Genomic DNA, 18,978 nt, shown 5'->3' with positions numbered 1-18,978 from the left:
CAACACATCCCAAACCATCTCAACTGAGTTGAGGTCGGGTGATTGTGAAGGCCAGGTCATCTGATGCAGCACTCCATCACTCTCCTTGGTCAAATAGCCCTTACAAAGCCTGGAGGTGTGTTTTGGGTCATTCTCCTGTTGAAAAACAAATGATAGTCCCACTAAGCGCAAACCAGATGGGATGGTGTATCGCTGCAGAATGCTGTGGTAGCCATGCTGGTTAAGTGTGCCTTGAATTCTAAATATATCACAGACAGTGTCACCAGCAAAGCATCCCTACACCATCACACCTCCTCCTCCATGCTTCACGGTGGGAAACGTCATGCGGAGATCATCCGTTCACCTACTCTGCGTCTCACAAAGACACAGCGGTTGGAACCAAAATCTCACATTTGGACTCATCAGACCAAAGGACAGATTTCCATCGGTCTAATGTCCATTGCTTGTGTGTTTCTTGGCCAAAGCAAGTCTCTTCTTCTTATTAGTGACCTTTAGGAGTGGTTTCTTTGCAGCAATWTGACCATGAAGGCCTGATTCACGCAGTCTCGTCTGAACAGTTGATGTTGCGATTTGTCTGTTACTTGAACTCTGTGAAGCATTTATTTGGTCTGCAATTTCTGAGGCTTATACTCTGGGTCTTCCTTTCCCGTGTTGGCCCTCATGAGAGCCAGTTTCATCAAAGCGCTTGATGGTTTTTGTGACAGCACTTGAAGAAACTTTCAAAGCTCTTGAAATGTTCCGCATTGACTGGCCTTCATGTCTTAAAGTAATGATGGACTGTCATTTCTCTTAGCTTATTTGAGCTTGACATAATATGGACTTGGCTGCAATTTGGCTGGTAACTCTAATGAACTTATCCTCTGCAGCAGAGGTAACTCTGGGTCTTCCTTTCCTGTGACGGTCCTCCTGAGAGCCAGTTTCATCATAGTACTTTATGGTTTTTGCGACTGCACTTGAAATAACTTTCAAAGCTCTTGACATTTTCCAGAATGACCGACCGTCATGTCTTAAAGTATTGATGGACTGTCAGTTCTATTTGTTTGACACTTTTTTGGTTACTACATGATTCCATYTGTGTTAGTTCATAGTTTTGATGTCATTACTATTATTCTATAATTTAGAAAATAGTAAAAATAAAGAAAAACCCTTGAACGACTAGGTGTGTCCAAACTTTTGACTGGTACTGTATACTGGACAAAAATATGAACACAACTTGCAACAATTTAAAAGACTTTACTGAGTCAAAGTTCATAGATGGAATCAGTCAATTGAAATAATCTATGGATTTCACATGACTGGGCAGTGGCGCACCCACTTGGGGGGCAATGCCCAGCCAATCAGAGTGAGTTTTTCCCCACAAAAGGGTTTCATTACAGACAGAAATACTTCTCAGCACATCTGTGGAATTGTGTTGTGTGACAAAATTTTACAGTGGCCTTTTGTCCCCAGCACAAGGTGCACTTGTGTCATGATCATGCTGTTTAATCAGCTTCTTGATATGCCACACCTGTCAGGTGGATGGATTATCTTGGCAAAGGAAAAATGCTCACTAACAGGGACGTCAACAAATTTGTGCACACAATTTGAGAGAAATAAGCTTTTTGTGCYTATGGAACATTTCTGGGATSTTTRATTTKAGRTCATGAAACATGGAACCAACACTTTACATGTTGCGTTTATATTTTTATTCAGTATAATTATAGCTGAAATGTGTGAAGGTATTTCCTCATTCTCTCCTGTAATTTTCCCCCTTTACTTCCTGCGGTATATTCCAATAATTTCTTTCATTTTATGAAACAGTAAAATATCAAAGTAGAGACAGAATCTAATATTTTATTATATACTTACATGACAACGCAGGGATATGGATATCCCTGTTTGATCTTATACAAGACATCATAAAATATTACACAAAATACAAGTAAGGAACATACATTCCAACAAGAAAACAAATTAAGAGAATGTGCTTTGGGATAAAAGTATAAAAGCAAGTCAACAGCAGAGCAAAAAGATTACGGTACAATAAATAGCAACATATCAAAAGGAAGCATTAACGTGCCTTATTGTTAATAGATCATTCTGATTCTTGGAAAATGTAGCAATCAACCATTGAGAGAATATATTACAACTTAATCAGGTGCACTGACAAAACTTAATCATACAGTATATTACACAGACACACTGTCATCGGTTCTACCAGAGAGGTAAGGAAAAAGCTTTATCATCCACAGTGAAAGATCAATAACACGAAAACAAACATCACAACAACAAAAACAATCTTAAAGTAAAGTATATACACAAACATCAGAACATTTTGTTTCTGTGCAGTGCTTCCAAAGAGCAAAAGTCTGCTTGGTCGATTTCCAGATGCACCAGGAGAGGCGGAGGAGGAAAAGTCCCGAGTCTATAGGGAATTAGACAACTAGAGGGTTTGATGAATGTCTCCTCTGTTCTGATACATGCTTTTTCAATTAGAAGCCAACAGTCAGACCACAACAGAGAGCATTGGGATAAACAGACAGGCAGGCAGGGCGCTTTAAGAATGTTTTGTTCAAGTGAAACTCTCAGAGCAAGGTACATTATGTACAGAGCTGTGTTACATTTTTCGGTTTTATTTACTTTCTGGTTTGAACTTTGACGTCTGTGCGTTGAATGCAATCTTTTGGGTAGGAAAAAGGATAAAACATTTAAATAAAAAATAAATGTATGTGTGTGTGCAATTGTCATCAAAGCACCCCCATCCCTCTACCCCTGGTCTACTGAATGGCGGGGAACTCTTTGAGAATGTCACAGGTGTTCTTAGTGATGACCTCTCTGAGCTTCCGTACCCGGCGTGTGTTCGACGCTCCCACATAGCTGTCCGACTGCAGCACAGCCATGCCGTCCCTCACATCTCCCATGACGATGACCTGACCTTCGCTGATGTTGGGACATTGGCAGTTCCAGTCCATGTTGGTGAAGGTCACCTCCAGAGGCTCCTTGCCGAAGAACCGGAGGCCCATCTTCTCATCCTTCAGGATCTCCTCCACTGTGACTAGGGCTTGGCCCGAGTCCCTCTCCTCCATCAGTCCAGACAACCTCCCCAGGATCACAAAGTCACTCTTACAGAAGCTGGTCACCATCTTGCCTCTGGGTTTACATGTTTTACAGTGGTGGTTCTTAGGGAAGGGGCACATCTCCTCACAGGCCTCTCTGGACTCAAAGTTGTTGTCGTTGCCACTGCAGCCTCCGTAGATGAAGGACTGGCACTGCCTCTGGCTGCTGCTGTAGGCCCAGCGGGGCTCGTAGGCCTTACAGGGACCCTGCAGGCTGGGCAGGCCACAGAGGGCAGACACCTCTGGACCACAGCACAACATACACGCCTCATACGTCTCAAATGGTTTCCTGTTGCTGTTACAGCTGCCATGGGTGAAGGAGAAGCAGCTGTTCCTTTTGGGCTCATAGTACCAGCTCACTCTCTCCTTCCCACCACACTCCTCTACCGTGTCAGGGGGCCTCTGGCACTCCTCGGCCTGGCAGTGGGTCATGTTCCTGGGCTCTTCTCTCCTTAGGGGATCCCTGGGCACCACGGTGAGGGCATGGTGGGCATGAGCCGAGCCAGAGGGGTTGTTTGCAGTACAGGTGTAGACACCAGAGTCCTGAGGCTGGGCGTTGTAGATCACCAGCTGGCCAATGTTGGTGACCACCACATTCCCCCTCACGTGATTGGGTCTCATCACAACCCTCTCCCTTCCATCTCCCTCCACCTGGTGCTTTTGCCAGCTAATCTCGGGCCGCGGGTGCCCCGTGACGTCACACAGGAAGCTGGCCGTGTCTCCCACGGTAACCAACTGTTGTGATGAGCTGCTGGCCATGACTGGCGGCTGGGGTTCCATCGGGAGTGGGGGCGTCTCCTGGAGGGGGGCTGTGGTTGGTCGGAGGGTGGTCTCCAGGGGCAACGGGGGGCTGGTGTTGGGCCAGGTGAGGTGGAAGCGACAGGTGACCACAGAGAGGGCGATGCCCTTGGAGCAGGCCTCAGCATCCATGTAGCACTTATTGTAGTAGGTCATGCCGTCGGAGGCGCAGGTGAAGTGAGGTTCTCTCTCACAGCGGTCCCTGCACTTACACACAGGCTGGCCTTCCCAGATGTCACACTGAGAGCCCTGCTGGGTGCACATGAAGCTGGCACAGGTAGCTTCTTTGGGCATGCCCACTGGACCCTTTTTCCCGTTAACGTCCATGTAGCGTGCCGCCACGCAGCTCTGGTTCCCACATACGTTGGGACAACACTTCTCAAACTTCTCACACTCCTGTAGGGAGAGGGGAGGGATTAAAAGGATTGGTTACTGTAGAATTTGACATGTTAGAGAAGCAATCGTAAAAATATGTATTAAAAATTATTTGAATAATAATAATAATGTTTATTCTCATTTAATACAAAAGCAGGTGTTGAATGACAAATTGCAATGCACTTTTTGAATTATACATCATATAGAATTACAAATTACTCATATCCCATCATGAATTAATTATTTTAAAACCTATAATTTAACAACTTGAATTAAAACAATAATATGTTATTTCTCACTGAGTAGAGTAGGACGTGATGACAGGGAACACTCACCTGGTCAGATTCGCACTCCCGCATGCAGGTACTCATGGCGTCTACCCAAAGGTTGGGGTTCATCTCGTTGGGGCAGATGCCGGCATGGGAGTAGGCTACTCCGGCTACAGACATGGCCCTGACCCGCTGGTCCAACCACAGAACCAGGCACTGCCCCAACAAGAACCAGATCCACTGGGGAAACAGCATCCACCACATCGCCAGCGTGTACCAGTTTCAAATAAAAATTTAGAGAGAAAAATMTATGTAGCCTATTTATTGATGCAAAAATATCGATTTTTCAATGTCTCCGCCGATTATTGAGGTTTGAAATTCAAAGTTCAAAAGATTTAAAATAAACAAGTCTCCAGTAACCTACAAGTTCAATTGAGTGAAATTAATCTGTCGAGTTCCTGTTCGATCAGGTATCTGAAGTCTTGAGAGATGAAGATGCTCTATTTATACTTCAGAACTTTCCTCCAAAATATCCAATCGGCTTCTTCCCCGGCGATCTCCTGACCACATAACGCGCAAGTGACAGTTATGAATTGCTTGTGAGATGTTGAAAGAGTGGTAAAGCTGGGCTGGGACTGGCGGGGCACCTGTCTGTTAGAAGAATTGAGCTGGTATCCCCATTTAACCCAGTATGCGCCTTGTATGCACCGGGATACAGACTTGCGCACTGGAGGAAAAAAGACGCACGAGTTACTTGGAGAGATTGAAACTGTAGGCCTACTTCTATAATCTTTTAATAATTTTCTAAATAAAATACATTTTGTTGATATGTTTTGTAGACTATTTGTTCCTTGCGTGTGACTGCTTTTGATGAGTTTTGATGACAGATAGCCTAAGTCTACATGAAACTACCGTCATCCCCTCTAACCGTTAATGCCAATACTTCTGCAATATTTGAATAGTCAATTATTTCGTATTAAATTATTAGGGGATGAATTCGTTTATTCATTTGGCTAACAATTACTGTCAATGCGCAATTATGACCTTTGTGTAAATTATCTATTTGAATACAGAACACATTGACATACTTTTTGCATTTCTTGAATCCGTTTTAATGCATCGACTAGGCCTACTGTGATTTATTTTGGTGAGAGAAGAGGGACTAATAGTGCTTGTCATTTATCTCTATGAGGAACCTGAGTGCTTTTCACATTCATCTCCAAGCCCAGAAGTATGAGACTGGTGGATATCAGCACTCAAATGTGTGTGGATCAGGTATAACACTAGGAGCTGGCATTATTAGCGCACACACACACACACACACACACACACACACACACACACACACACACACACACCTAAAATGTATTTCCATTCAAAATTTCCCTAAACCAACCTTAACCCTAAAATAGACTATCCTTAGACCTGGGAAATGTCCCCAGGAGGGATAATTGTCCTTGTTTTACCATCCTTCTGAGGACTAGTGGAGTGTTCCGGTACACACAACGATAGTAAAACAAGCCAGCTGGAGGACTACAGGCAAAGTTCTGCTGAGGACACTGGATGGTGCCCATACTTGTTACTAATGGATATTTTTTAGACTCTCCTTTTGAAAGGGATTACTGTGCTTTGTACACCGTGTCTGTCCTGTCTGTTGCTTTACTGATGGATTGGTTATGATATCCAATCTATGACCTTATAAGGTAATATTGAATGTTTTGTAACTGATGTTTAGCCATGCAAATGATTATGTTCTCCTACAACCTTGATGTCTTATATGTGAATAGAATGAATTATCATGATCATTTGAGGGGTTTAATTGGAGATGCGGCTGTGTACCGTTAAATAGCACTTGTTGTACTGTGTTGTGGGTTTAGTGTCTGCGCCAGACCGTACGTGACTCACGTTGCCTAGCCGTTTGAGATGAAACTCCCTCAAGAACATTGAGCTCCCTCCAATTTACAGTACACACAACACATCCTCCAAAACCTGCCTTTGTGCCGTGGATCAGGCATGCTTCTAAATAACACCATCCGTCCCTGTTACAGGGGTTCCTGGACCATTACTTGTTCTTAACACCTTTCTGAAAAACAGCTAACTTCACTTCTGAGAGAAAATATAAAAACTTCTGATCTGTGATGCTCAGAGTTGACACATGGACAGTGACAGCCCAACAACAACAGAGGTGTTACTATAATCCTATCAGGCAGTCTGGTGTCTGCATAATACAGATGATCATTCTTCCTGTCGGAGTCTAGGTAGAATAGCACTTTGGTAATGTGATTGCCATCAGGTGAGGCTGGAAATACGATGGACTACTTGCTGAGTTGGATGAACCTCTTTCGTCAGGACAGCTTGATTTACGAACAGAAAGATACGGGGACAATGTTTCTGTCTCTCTCAGTGGAGGAAGTCACAACTCAGATATAGATGACCCACAAACCAACAAATGCTTGTCACCAACAACGGCATTGACGTAAAATAAATGTTCTAGGAATGCACATTCAATTCCCTTAGAAGTATCAACTATTCAGGCTGAATTTCTACACAGTCATGCTAATAAGGATACATGGGCCACATGAGTGCATTTTACTGCAACAAAAGTTGGCCCTACTGTGTATTTAATCAAGCCTTAGCTGCGTGCCAGTATGAAGAATTATAGTAGGTCTAACCATTGTAATCCTCTCAGACGGATTGTAGTGTTTACAATATGTTTTCAACCAACCAAACAAACAAACATATTTTGTTTTTCCCAATTAACAATTATAATCTACAGTCTGGTGTTCTGAATGAGATCTAGGCTGGTCACATATCACTTCATGAGTTTGGCCACAGGTACTGTCTAGTCACTGGATAATCTAACATCTAGCACTGCAGGTTCAAGTTCAGGCCAGAATGCCCTAAAGCAGTGATATGACACATTTCTGAAGCAAGAGGGTGTGTGTGTGTATGTGTATGTGTGTTTGGATGGGGGGATAGATGTGCTGAAACACCCACTTTCACCAGTCAAAGCAACTCAAAGTGTGATTGATGGATAAAGAGGAAGGAACAACATAGTACAATCTGTCACGTACCCCACATAGGAAAGATCTCTTACCTTACATGCCCTCCTCCACTCCATCTGTCATTGACAAATGCAATGTTTCATTTGGAGCCGAAATTAATAAACTCCTGTCATACAGGTGAGGATGGATGGATCTTGAGGCTAAAACAGGTATATAATAATAGGGTGATTCTTTATAAGACATGAAAAAGTCAACACAGGCAGCTTTAAAATGGAATGAAACTCTAAATAGAATAAAATCATTAGACATCGCTCTAGCAGCTAGAATAGGTTATTTAAGGTGCTCAGAACTGTGCATTCGGAAAGTATTCAGACCCCTTCACTTTTCACATTTTGTTACGTTACAGCGTTCTTCTAAAAAAAWWTTTTTTTWAAGTCTCATCAATCTACACACAATACCCCATAATGGCAAAGCAAAAACAGGTTTTTAGAAATTTCTGCAAATGTATTCAAACTAAAAAAGATACCTTAGTTACATAAGTATTCAGACRCTTTGCTATGAGACTCAAAATTGAGCTCAGGTGCATCCTGTTTCCATTAATCATCCGTGAGAAGTTTCTTCAACTTGATTGTAGTCCACCAGTGGTAAATTCAATTGATTGAACATGATTTGGAAAGGCACATACCTGTCTATTTAAGGTCCCACAGTTGACAGTGCARGTCAGAGCAAAAACCAAGCCATGAGGTTGAAGGAATTGTCTGTAGAGCTCCGAGACAAGATTGTGTCGAGGCACAGGGAAGGGTACCAAAACATTTCTGCAGCATTGAAGGTCCCCAAGAACAAAGTGGCCACCACCTTTCTTAAATTAAAGAAGTTTGGAACCATCAAGACTCTTCCTAGAGCTGGCTGCCCAGCCAAACTGAGCAATCAGAGGAGAAGGAATTTGGTCAGGGAGGTGACCAAGAACCGATGGTCACTCTGACAGAGCTCCAGAATTCCTCTATGGAGATGGGAGAATCTTCCAGAAGGACAACCATCTCTGCAGCACTCCACCAATCAGGCCTTTATTGTAGAGTGGCCAGACGGAAGCCACTCCTCAGTAAAAGGCACATGACAGCCCGCGTGGAGTTTGCCAAAAGGCACCTAAAGGACTCTGGTCAAGATTCTCTGGTCTGATGAAACCAAGATTGAACTCTTTGGCCTGAATGCCAGGCATCACATTCGGAGGAATGCTTGCACCATCCCTATGGTGAAGCATGGTGGTGGCAGCATCATGTTGTGGGTATGTTTTTCAGCGGCAGGGACTGGGAGACTAGTCAGGATCGAGGGGAAGATGAATGGAGCAAAGTATAGAGAGATCCTTGATTAAAAACTTGCTCCAGAACACTCAGGACCTCAGACTGGGGTGATTCAAGTCATAAGTATTTGAAGCATTTCGCTACACCCGCAATAACATTTGCTAAACATGTAAATGTGACAAATACAATTTGATTTGAGGATCACCTTCCAACAGGACAATGACCCTAAGCACACAGCCAAGACAATGCAGGATGGCTTCGGGACAAGTCTCTGAATGTCCTTGAGTGGCCCAACAAGAGCCTGGACTTGAACCCGATTGAACATCTCTGGCGAGACCTGAAAATAGCTGTGCAGCGACATTCCCCATCCAACCTGACAGCACTTGATAGGATCTGCAGAGAAGAATGGGGGAAATTCCCCAAATACAGCTGTGCCAAGCTTGTAGTGTCATACTCWAGAAGACTTGAGGCTGTAATTACTGCAAAATGTGCTTCACCAAAGTACTGAGTAAAGGGTCTGAATACTTATGCAAATATGATATTTCAGTTGTTGTTGTTTAACTTTTGCTCAAATAAAAAATWAAAAAAKGTTTTTGCTTTGTCATTATGGGGTATTGTGTGTAGATTGATGAGAAAAAAACTATTTAATCCATTTTATAATAAAGTTGTAACGTAACAAAATGTGGAAAAGGTCAAGAGGTCTGAATACTTTCTGAATGCACTTCCATTTGGACAGTGAGGCTATACTTAAAAATGTGGCTCTATATTACAGTAAAATCTGGATTTTTCTTAATCATGACATTATTAGGATTCATTTAAAGGTGTTGAGAAACATCTTATCCACTCAAAGAAAATTACTCCAGTCATCATTCACCATTCAGCTCCTATTGGGCAAAAAATAACCCAAAACACAATCAAAATAAACTGCAAATACATCCAACAAGTTTGTAGAGTCACAAGCTCGATGAAGTCATTTCTAGGAATATTGGACCAAATACTAAACTTTTGCCTACTTCAATACACTATAGGCATAGGTGAATTTGTCCAAATACTTAGGACTTTTTCAAATGGGGAGAGAACATGCATAAAATGCTTTTATTTCTAAACGGTAAAACAGATATGTTTAACAATAGGACATTCTGTACTGTTGCCTCATATCAAACATTTGATTTAAAATCCAAAACGCAATCCTGCCAATTTTTGTTTCTCCCTGACCTAAATTGATCGATGAATGACAGATTGCCTAGACTAGAGCGTGCATATACCTGGTTTACTAAGTCTCTCAATAAAAGAAAATATCAAAATCCAGACACTGACTGCGTCCCTTGACAGTGAGAGTTCTACACAGTACATGTGTGATCTATACTTGGAACACCTGATTAAGTTATCACAGACAATGGTGCACAATTCACTCAATTGTCAAGCTTCTGATAAATACTTTAATCCATCAACTTCCCCTTTGGCAATATAAGTCCTATCAATATCAGATCCTGCTAAAGCAATATGTCTGCAACTGTCAGTGTCCTTACACCACCACCTCCACCTGTGAGGCTTTCAGAAAGCAGCTCTTTGATCCAAAAGCAGCCCAGAAAATATCTACCGTGCCAAAACTGACATATTGGCATTTCTCTGCTACCACAGACATCCTATATTTGGCAATACACTGACAAAGCAGAGAAATCAAGGCCTTAGAAAAACAAGCTTGGCTTTGTTCGATCCCAGATAAACTTCTTGCTTTGTCACCACTTCACTTGAGTTGTTTTCAATCTTGATCTCACTTCTGACTCTAGTGCCCGAGGTGTAATCTCTGTGGTGGGTAGCGAGGAGTGGAGCTCCAAACCAGCTTCTCTCTCATGTGGTTTTGCCCTATAGGCTGAGACGTTACTCAGCATCCTGATTCCTGGCACCCTGAGCTCATCCATCGTCAGCTAAACCAATCACCTGTCAGCGTTTGGTGCGGCTTTTCTGCCCTTAGGCACAGATCTGGGATCAGTMTACTCTCCCCAAATCTTTAGCATAACAATTAGGGGGGAAGCTCTGGAAGCAACTTCATCCTGAGTGACCACGTCAACCATCCATCACACTGCAGCAGTCATGACTCAGGTTAATTATAAAAGAGTAAAAATAGCAGCTGAGCTCTCAGGATGATTGTGGGATAGATTCACTTTCATTGCGCAAATATACTTAATGAAATGCTTGACATTTCAAATGACTGTTTATGTTTATTGGGTTATTTTCTGCATTCAAGACAATACTGCTGCGGAGTCTTTAAAGGGTAAATGTGGTCCTTTGTGGCTCAGTTGGTAAGCACGTGGCACTAGCAATGCCAAGGGGGAAAATTTCAGTTGAATGTATTCAGTTGTACAACTGACTAGGTATCCCCCTTTCCCTTACTCAGACAACACCAGCTCCCATCAGTACTGAAGCCTGAGTCTGAGGAATGATCCAGCGTGATTTAAGATCCCCCTCTAGTGCTTAGATGCAGTAACTTTAGCATGAATGTATTTACCTCACTGGTCACCAACCCTGGTTCCGGAGAGCTACAAGGTGAGAAGTCTTGGATAATACCTTTTGACGCTCAAATGAATCAAACTATCAATTATGATGGTGGTTTTGGCACCACTACCTCACCTTTGAGTGACAACAGCCTCTCACTTTGCTTGTAACAAGGAGTCCATTGTACTAGTCAGTGAGATATTCCATGCAGAAGGCTTATAGGTTCGCTAAAATGTCAATGTTAATCTAGGCCAGGGCTATTCAACTGGCACCTCGCGGCCAGATCAGCCCCGTTTATTAATTTAGACTGGCCCTTTGATCAATTCTGAACATTAATAAAATATCTGCAAAAAAATCCCCGCCAAAATCATAAATTCAGTGCCAAAATGATAAGCACTTTGGTGGTTGTCTATACTGTCGTTTAGTGTTTTGCGTTTTCTAGTGCAGATAATTTTCCCTTCATATAAATTTGTCTCTAGCGTGTGAACGGTGTAAGCTACAAAATATTATGACCCCATTTCTGAAAGCTATGACTCTCAGYAACATGGACCTGCCTTCTGTTCCCTTCTCTGATGCTGACACGAACTCTTTAGAAGGGAGGTTGACAAAAATGCACCTAATGACCGAGGGAAATGAAATCAAAGCATACTTCCTTKAGACTGGACTTTGGCATTACCTGATTTGACATATCTTTGTTATTTATTGAGATGCTTAGTTTTCAGATGATTTTAAAATGACCTAATTACTTTTAAGAAACTTTCAATAGTTGTTGAAATAATAAATAATACAAGCCTTGCGCCTTCTTCTTTTTCAATTATGATAAAATTATGATTTTCGTAAAAACATTCAGCGACATTTAATTTGTAGAAGTGCTTTATTGGTGTGTTGCTTTTTTATACAGTTCTTCCAAAATAATAATAATCTCTGGCCCACGTAAGAATATAGTTGAATAGATCTAGGCCATACGTTCTATGTATGTATGCTCTGTTGTGTTGACAGGCCATATTTATCAAACCTTAAGCCACACCATAAGTCCTGTTAATTCCTATCTTTCAGCTAAATGTTCTACATTCTTAATATTGTTTTCCTCCTACATTGCTAACTATGTTGCGGTTGTAGCGTASGCTATACCAGAGTAGTTAACATGTACTATGATCATAAATGTATATAAAAATAAAATGCTTCACAAAAACATCTAGAAGGCAGTCTTAATGTCTTTCGTTTTTTAATAAAGGCATCACCATCTCTCATATTTTGGTAGTACAGAATTCAAGTTTTTACAGATTTGGTTCACAAAGGAGTCACACATTGAACAGAGGAAACTTCCCAATCAGACAACTCTTAATAATAAAAAGTATAGCTTAAATAATAAAAATGATACAGTACAAAAATAGCTGGATTCATCCTGAAACTCACTCGTGGAAATTACAGTGACACAGTTTTTCTGTCTTTCCTTTTTTAGAAAAAGTAACATTTAAAAAAACGAAAGTTTTTATCCTGGTTTTGCAGCGGACTGCAGAGTATAAAAGGATACATTCACTGGCGCTCTGTGTTCTGACACAAGGCACTATAGGTTTTATGTAGGTACAGGGCTGGATGTGTAGAGGAGAGGCAGTGCTATTGTGCAAGTCCTGCATCTTTAGCCATACCATAGAAGATTCCTCTCTGGAATAAGAGGTTTGTAGGAGTGTCAAATTCAGCAATCTGTCCCTTGTCCAAGACCAGCACTCTGCAAAGAGGTGAAGAGGGGTTAGTAGAATGTTTCATAACTTTATTAGGTTTCTGGAGAGAATAAGACCAAACACAACACAATAACATGTCATCTTAGATCAAAATATGTATTTCTATGTCTGTCTGTCGGTTTATGCGTGTGTGCATGTGTTATGTATTGTACATTACCTAGTATAGTCCATGATGGTGTTGAGTCTGTGAGCGATGGTGAAGACGGTGCAGTCCTCAAACTGTGTCCTGATGGTTGACTGGATGAGGTCGTCGGTCTCTAGGTCGATGGCAGCTGTAGCTTCATCCAGGATCAGGATCCTCGTCTTCCTCAGAAGAGCCCTGGCTAAACACACCAGCTGCCTCTGGCCCACACTGAACACACAAAGGCATTACATTATTTTTCAGAAGAGTAAAATATGAAAGATATAAAAAGCTAAAATAAATATTCAGAGAAGGAATACGTTCTTAAGAGAAAATCCTAATAAAGACATGTTTGCATTCCACATGTTTTCAGTGTTTAATTCCCACCTGAATATACAGGTAAAGGCCTTGTACAGGTGCAAACATGTGTGAATGCAAATGAAAATCAAAGCATGCAGTTGMTAAGTGGTTAGGATTAGGTTACCTAAGGTTCTCTCCTCCCTCTGAACACGCCAGCTCCAGTTTAGCCGGCTGGTTGCTGACAAACTTGTTGAGGTGGGACAGTTCCAGAGCCTTCCATACCTCACCGTCACTGTACTTCTCAAAGGGGTCCAGGTTCATCCTAAGACTGCCAGAGAACAGCACTGGCTCCTGGGGAGGGAGAGAGGGTAGTGAAGGTGGAGGTGAGGACAGTGTAGGGTGTGTGTGTGTGTGTGTGTGTGTGTGTTTACCTGTGGTATAATGGTGAGTTTAGATCTTAGGTCATGCAGTCCTATCTCTGATATCTTGACCCCGTCGATGGTGATCTCTCCCCCTGCCGCCTCCAGAAGCCGAAACAGGCACAGTGTCATAGAGGACTTACCAGCCCCAGTACGACCCACGATACCTATCTGTAAGGCATACACAAGGCAACTGTTAAATGGCTAATAACTACTGSCCCCCCCTCACACCTACGCTGCTGCTATAATGATTATTGATGAGATGTATTACTACCACTACGCTGCTGTCCATTTTTTCCCCATTACCATTAGTATCTATTTATCCTGCTACGGGTCACTATTACTCCCTTTACATGTGTACAGTGCATTCAGAACGTATTCAGACCTCTTGACTTTTTCCACATTTTGTTACGTTACAGCCTTATTCTAAAATTGATTCAATTGTTTTRCCCCARCAATCTACACAAAAAATGGAAACATGACATTTATATAAGTATTCAGACCCTTTATTCAGTACTTTGTTGAAGCACCTTTGGCAGCGATTACAGCCTCGAGTCGTCTCAGGTATGACGCTACAAGCTTGGCACACCTGTATTTGGAGAGTTTCTCCCATTCTTCTCTGCAGARCCTCTCATGCTCTGTCAGGTTGGATGTGGAGCATGGCTGCACAGCTATTTTGTACAGTATATCCGTCTATCATATCTACACTGTCACTCTTGCACACATACTCACCCACCCACCACTTATGCTGCAGCCATACTGTTTACTATTATTTATCCTGATACCAGTCACTTTCTCATAATCCCTGCCTACATGTATATAGCCTCCTCTCTTTTTCTTGTGTTTTCTTTATTATATGTATTTTGTATTTTTTTGTTACACTATTTTGATATGTATTAATGCATTGTTGGGTAGAGCTGACAAGTTAAGCATTTCACTGTACTTGTGCATGTGACAATAAAACTTGAACATTTCCTGCCTTTCTAGGGAATTTTTCCTGTTTGGGGTTTTAGGCTGGTTTTCTGTATAGCACCTTGTGACATCTGCTGATGTAAAAAGGGATTTATAAATACATTTGATATGAATAAAAAACTGCACGCTGGAGATGCTCCCATACTCAGTGTAGTTCATCGTAGTTCACCAGTCTCAATTCAAATACTTCTTCCAGCTAAATAAAGGTTAAATATTTTTTTTCTGGATATCTGCATGCTCGACACACACATCAGTGCCAGCTCTGATAAAGTTAACAGAACTTTATCTGTGTATAAAATGTGTATGAAATGTGATGGCAGGAGTACAGCGTTCTTTCATGGGGGTACATTCTATAAAATAGTGTGTTAAACAAGCATTTAACTTGTTCTGATTGGCATATGAAGCAATGTTTTTCACCTCAAAATGAACATCTGCCAGGTGTTTTCGTGGTGTCAAGTTTCTCTGTTCATGTGTGACTGAAATGAAAGCCTTATTTTGCAGTACCAGTCCAAAATTTGGACACACCTACTCATTCCAGGGTTTTTCTTTATTTTTTAAACTATTTTCTACATTGTAAATATGGAATCATGTAGTAACCAAAAAAAGTGTTAAACAAATCAGAACATATTTTACATTTGAGATTCTTCAAAGTAACCACCCGTTGCCTTGATGACAGCTTTGCACACTCTTGGCATTCTCTCAACCAGCTTCATGAGGTAGTCACCTGGAAGGCATTACAATTAACAGGTGTGCCTTGTTAAAAGTCAATTTGTGGAATTTCTATCCTTCTTAATGGGTTTGAGCCAATCAGTTGTGTTGTGACAAGGTAGGGGTGGCATACAGAAGATAGCCCTATTTGGTAAAAGATCAAGTCCATATTATGGCAAGAACAGCTCAAATAAGCAAATAGAACTGACAGTCTATCAAAACTTTAAGACATGACGGTCGGTCATTCTGGAAAATTTCAAGAGCTTTGAAAGTTTCAAGTGCAGTCGCAAAAACCATAAAGTACTATGATGAAACTGGCTCTCAGGAGGACCGTCACAGGAAAGGAAGACCCAGAGTTACCTCTGCTGCAGAGGATAAGTTCGTTAGAGTTACCAGCCTCAGAAATTGCAGCCCAAAAAAGTGCTTCAGAGTTCAAGTAACAGACCCATCTCAACATCAATTTTTCAGAGGAGACTGCGTGAATCAGGCCTTCATGGTCGAATTTCTGCAAAGAAACCACTACTAAAGGACACCCATTAAAAGAAGAGACTTGCTTGGGCCAAGAAACACGAGCAATGGACATTAGACTGGTGGAAATCTGTCCTTTGGTCTGATGAGTCCAAATTAGAGATTTTTGGTTGTTTCAACCGCTATGTGTTTGTGAGACGCAGAGTAGGTGAACGGATGATATCCGCATGAGTGGTTCCCACCGTGAAGCATGGAGGTGTGCTTTGACAGTGTGGGTGTGTTTTGGTGACACGGTCAGTGATTTATTTACAATTCAAGGCACACTTAACCAGCATGGCTATCACAACATTCTGCAGCGATACGCCATCCCATCTGGTTTGCGCTTAGTGGGACTATCATTTGTTTTTCAACACACCTCCAAGGTGTGAAAGGGCTATTTTACCAAGAAGGAGAGTGATGGAGTGCTGCATCAGATGACCTGGCCTCCACAATCACCCGACCTCAACCCAATTGAGATGATTTGGGATGAGTTGGACCGCAGAGTGAAGGAAAAGCAGCCAGCAAGTGCTCAGCATATGTGGGATCTCCTTCAAGACTATTGGYAAAGCATTCCTCATGAAGCGAGAGAATGCCAAGAGTGTGCAAAGCTGTCATCAAGGCAAAGGTGGGCTACTTTGAAGAATCTCAAATAAAATAATTATCTTGATTTGTTTAACACTTTTTTGGTWACTACATGATTCCTTTGTTTTGATGTCTTCTATTATTCTACAATGTAGAAAATAAAGAAAATCCTTTGAACGAGTAGGTGTGTCCAAACTTTTGACTGGTACTGTATGTCATGTTTAATGTGCTTGTTTCCCTCATCAGTCTACAGAATCAAGGCCTATATGTCTGTTGTGCTCACCTTCTCTCCTCCTTTGACACTGAGGGTGATGTTCTTAAGGACCAGCTCCAGTCCCTCTCTGTACCTCACGCTGTAGTCACTGAACTCTACGTTCCCCTGGGACGGCCAATCAGACGAAGGCTTCTTGTCCTCCACCTCCCATGGGGCCTAGCAGCATACACAATTATACACACCAATAAGCTTGATACACACTTGAAATTCTGTCCACATCTGCAGAGGTTGAGGACAGCCATATTTCATAAACAAACACACATGCACATACTGTAGCATAGTGTAACACTATAAACRCAATCACATGATCAGTAAAGAGGGTGACATATTTGTTGGGTGTAATAAACAAAGTGGTCTGAAATGTACAGTATACTAGTGCCCAGCCGCCCAACATCAAAGGTAGGCCTTATATGGCACATAATATCCAAGATATAGATGTAGTTATACTTTTATTAGTCTTATGGTTGTGATTGTGAGTTTGACTTGGCAGCCAAACAGTCAAAGGAATGTGTAAATTCCAGATTTTTTATGGATTATTTTCCTGGAAAACAGCATGAACAATGTTTCTCTATTAAGAGCAAATAAAACACACTTCAGGTGCCAATTTATGAGAGAAAAAAAAGGTGGTCKGTAACTAACAAACAGCAGGCCACAACAACATTTCCACTGTCGCTTTGCCTTGTACTTATGAGCGATTAGACCTGGTTCATTTCCATATGTAATGTACCATTCAAGTAAGCATCGCGTGTATGTACTTTTTGTACCTCAGTCTTGGTCTCAGAGTACTCCTTGACTCTCTCCACGGCTACGATGTTGCTCTCCAGATCTGACGTCATCCTCACCATCCAGTTCAGTGACATGGTCACCTGTTACAAGGAAAACACAGTAGCATGAGAGATGCTTATGGGAAAAAACACACGCACGCCATTTAGCCATCAGTCTGAAGTGTCCCCACTTGCGTTGCTGAATAGCTAGCTTTCGGTGGGTTCGAGCCTCGGTATGAGCTGAATTAGGAAGAAGCGGTAGTCGCCAAGCAAGCAGCGTGACGTCCTTAACACTAGCACTACAGAATCACAGTGGCAAGCAATGGGCACCATTTGCAGCAGACAGTTAAACGGACAGTAGATATGTTGTACTGTACCAGTAGAGCGTAGGACACAGAGAGTCCCACCAGTCCAGGGTTGAGCTTGTCTTTCCCGATTACAGCAAACAGAGCAGCAAACAGTACGATGCAGTTCCCAATGAACTCTATACGCACCCCTAACCACCTACACACACACACAAGACACAGTTAGAGCAGCGAACCTGCCTTATACTGAAAGAAAATATGAAATGCAACATGTAAAGCTCAGGAGGTTGGTGGAACCTTAATTGGGGAGGACGGGCTCGTGGTAATGGCTGGAGCGGAATTAGTGGAATGGTATCAAATACATCAAACATGGTTTCCATGTGATTGGTGCCAATCCATTCGTGCCGTTCCAGATATTATTATGAGCCGTCCTCCCCTCAGCAGCCTCCACTAATGTAAAGTGTTGGTCCCATATTTATGAGCTGAAATTAAATAGAATTTTCCATATGCACAAAAATCTTATTTCTCTTAAATTGTTTACATCCCTGTTAGTTAGCATTTCTCCTTTGCCAGGTGTACCTTGTGCTTGGGAAAATAAAAAGCCACTCTAAAATGTGCAGTTTTGTCACAAAACACCACACATGCGTGCAATTGGCATGCTGAGTTCAGGAATGTCCAACAAAGCTGTTTCCAGACAATTGAATGTTCATGTCTCTACTATAAGCCGCCMCCAATGTCTTTTTGAGTATTTGGCAGAACGTGTCCAACCAGCCTCACAACCGCAGACCATGTGTAGCCACACCAGCCCAGGACCTCCACATCCGGCTTCTTCACCTGCGGGATCGTCTGAGACCAGCCACTCGGACAGCTGATGAAACTAAAAAATATTTTGGTCTGTAATAAAGCCCTTTAGTGGAGAAAAACTCATTCTGATTGGTTGGGCCTGGC

The 18,978-nt window shown here is 42.0% G+C and overlaps 2 protein-coding genes across 6 annotated transcripts in view; both read right to left on the bottom strand.

The window, feature by feature from the left end:
- Positions 1–1,813: 1,813 nt before the first annotated feature.
- LOC111967876 (WAP, Kazal, immunoglobulin, Kunitz and NTR domain-containing protein 2-like) lies at positions 1,814–5,188 on the bottom strand. The gene is made up of 2 exons (XM_023993302.2): positions 4,604–5,188; positions 1,814–4,289 (listed from the first exon to the last, which is right to left on the bottom strand). The coding sequence occupies exons 1-2, from the start codon at positions 4,799–4,801 to the stop codon at positions 2,757–2,759; spliced, it is 1,731 nt and encodes a 576-aa protein (XP_023849070.1). The 5' UTR covers positions 4,802–5,188; the 3' UTR covers positions 1,814–2,756.
- Positions 5,189–12,544: 7,356 nt separating this feature from the next.
- Positions 12,545–18,978, bottom strand: part of abcc3 (ATP-binding cassette, sub-family C (CFTR/MRP), member 3) — a 56,265-nt gene continuing 49,831 nt past the window's right edge. For all 5 annotated transcript variants that reach the window (XM_070444921.1, XM_070444920.1, XM_070444922.1 and 2 more), the window contains 7 exons: positions 18,103–18,229; positions 17,726–17,827; positions 16,971–17,117; positions 13,931–14,089; positions 13,684–13,850; positions 13,236–13,430; positions 12,545–13,065 (listed from right to left, as the gene is read on the bottom strand). In XM_070444921.1, coding sequence (XP_070301022.1) covers positions 12,954–13,065; positions 13,236–13,430; positions 13,684–13,850; positions 13,931–14,089; positions 16,971–17,117; positions 17,726–17,827; positions 18,103–18,229 — 1,009 coding nt within the window. In that variant the 3' untranslated portion in view covers positions 12,545–12,953. The remainder of the gene's footprint in view (positions 13,066–13,235; positions 13,431–13,683; positions 13,851–13,930; positions 14,090–16,970; positions 17,118–17,725; positions 17,828–18,102; positions 18,230–18,978) is intronic.

The sequence above is a fragment of the Salvelinus sp. IW2-2015 genome, linkage group LG8, assembly GCF_002910315.2.
Source record: "Salvelinus sp. IW2-2015 linkage group LG8, ASM291031v2, whole genome shotgun sequence".
Taxonomy (NCBI): domain Eukaryota; kingdom Metazoa; phylum Chordata; class Actinopteri; order Salmoniformes; family Salmonidae; genus Salvelinus; species Salvelinus sp. IW2-2015.
Note: the sequence above shows the minus strand (reverse complement) of the source record. Positions and strands in the feature narration are given on the sequence as shown.

Bases quoted from the DNA above. Each gene is read 5' to 3' on its own strand.
- LOC111967876 (XM_023993302.2), bottom strand. From the start codon at position 4,801: ATGTGGTGGATGCTGTTTCCCCAGTGGATCTGGTTCTTGTTGGGGCAG. The intron at 4,290-4,603 runs GTGAGTGTTCCC...CTCTCCCTACAG, and splicing joins GGGAGTGCGAATCTGACCAG to GAGTGTGAGAAGTTTGAGAA.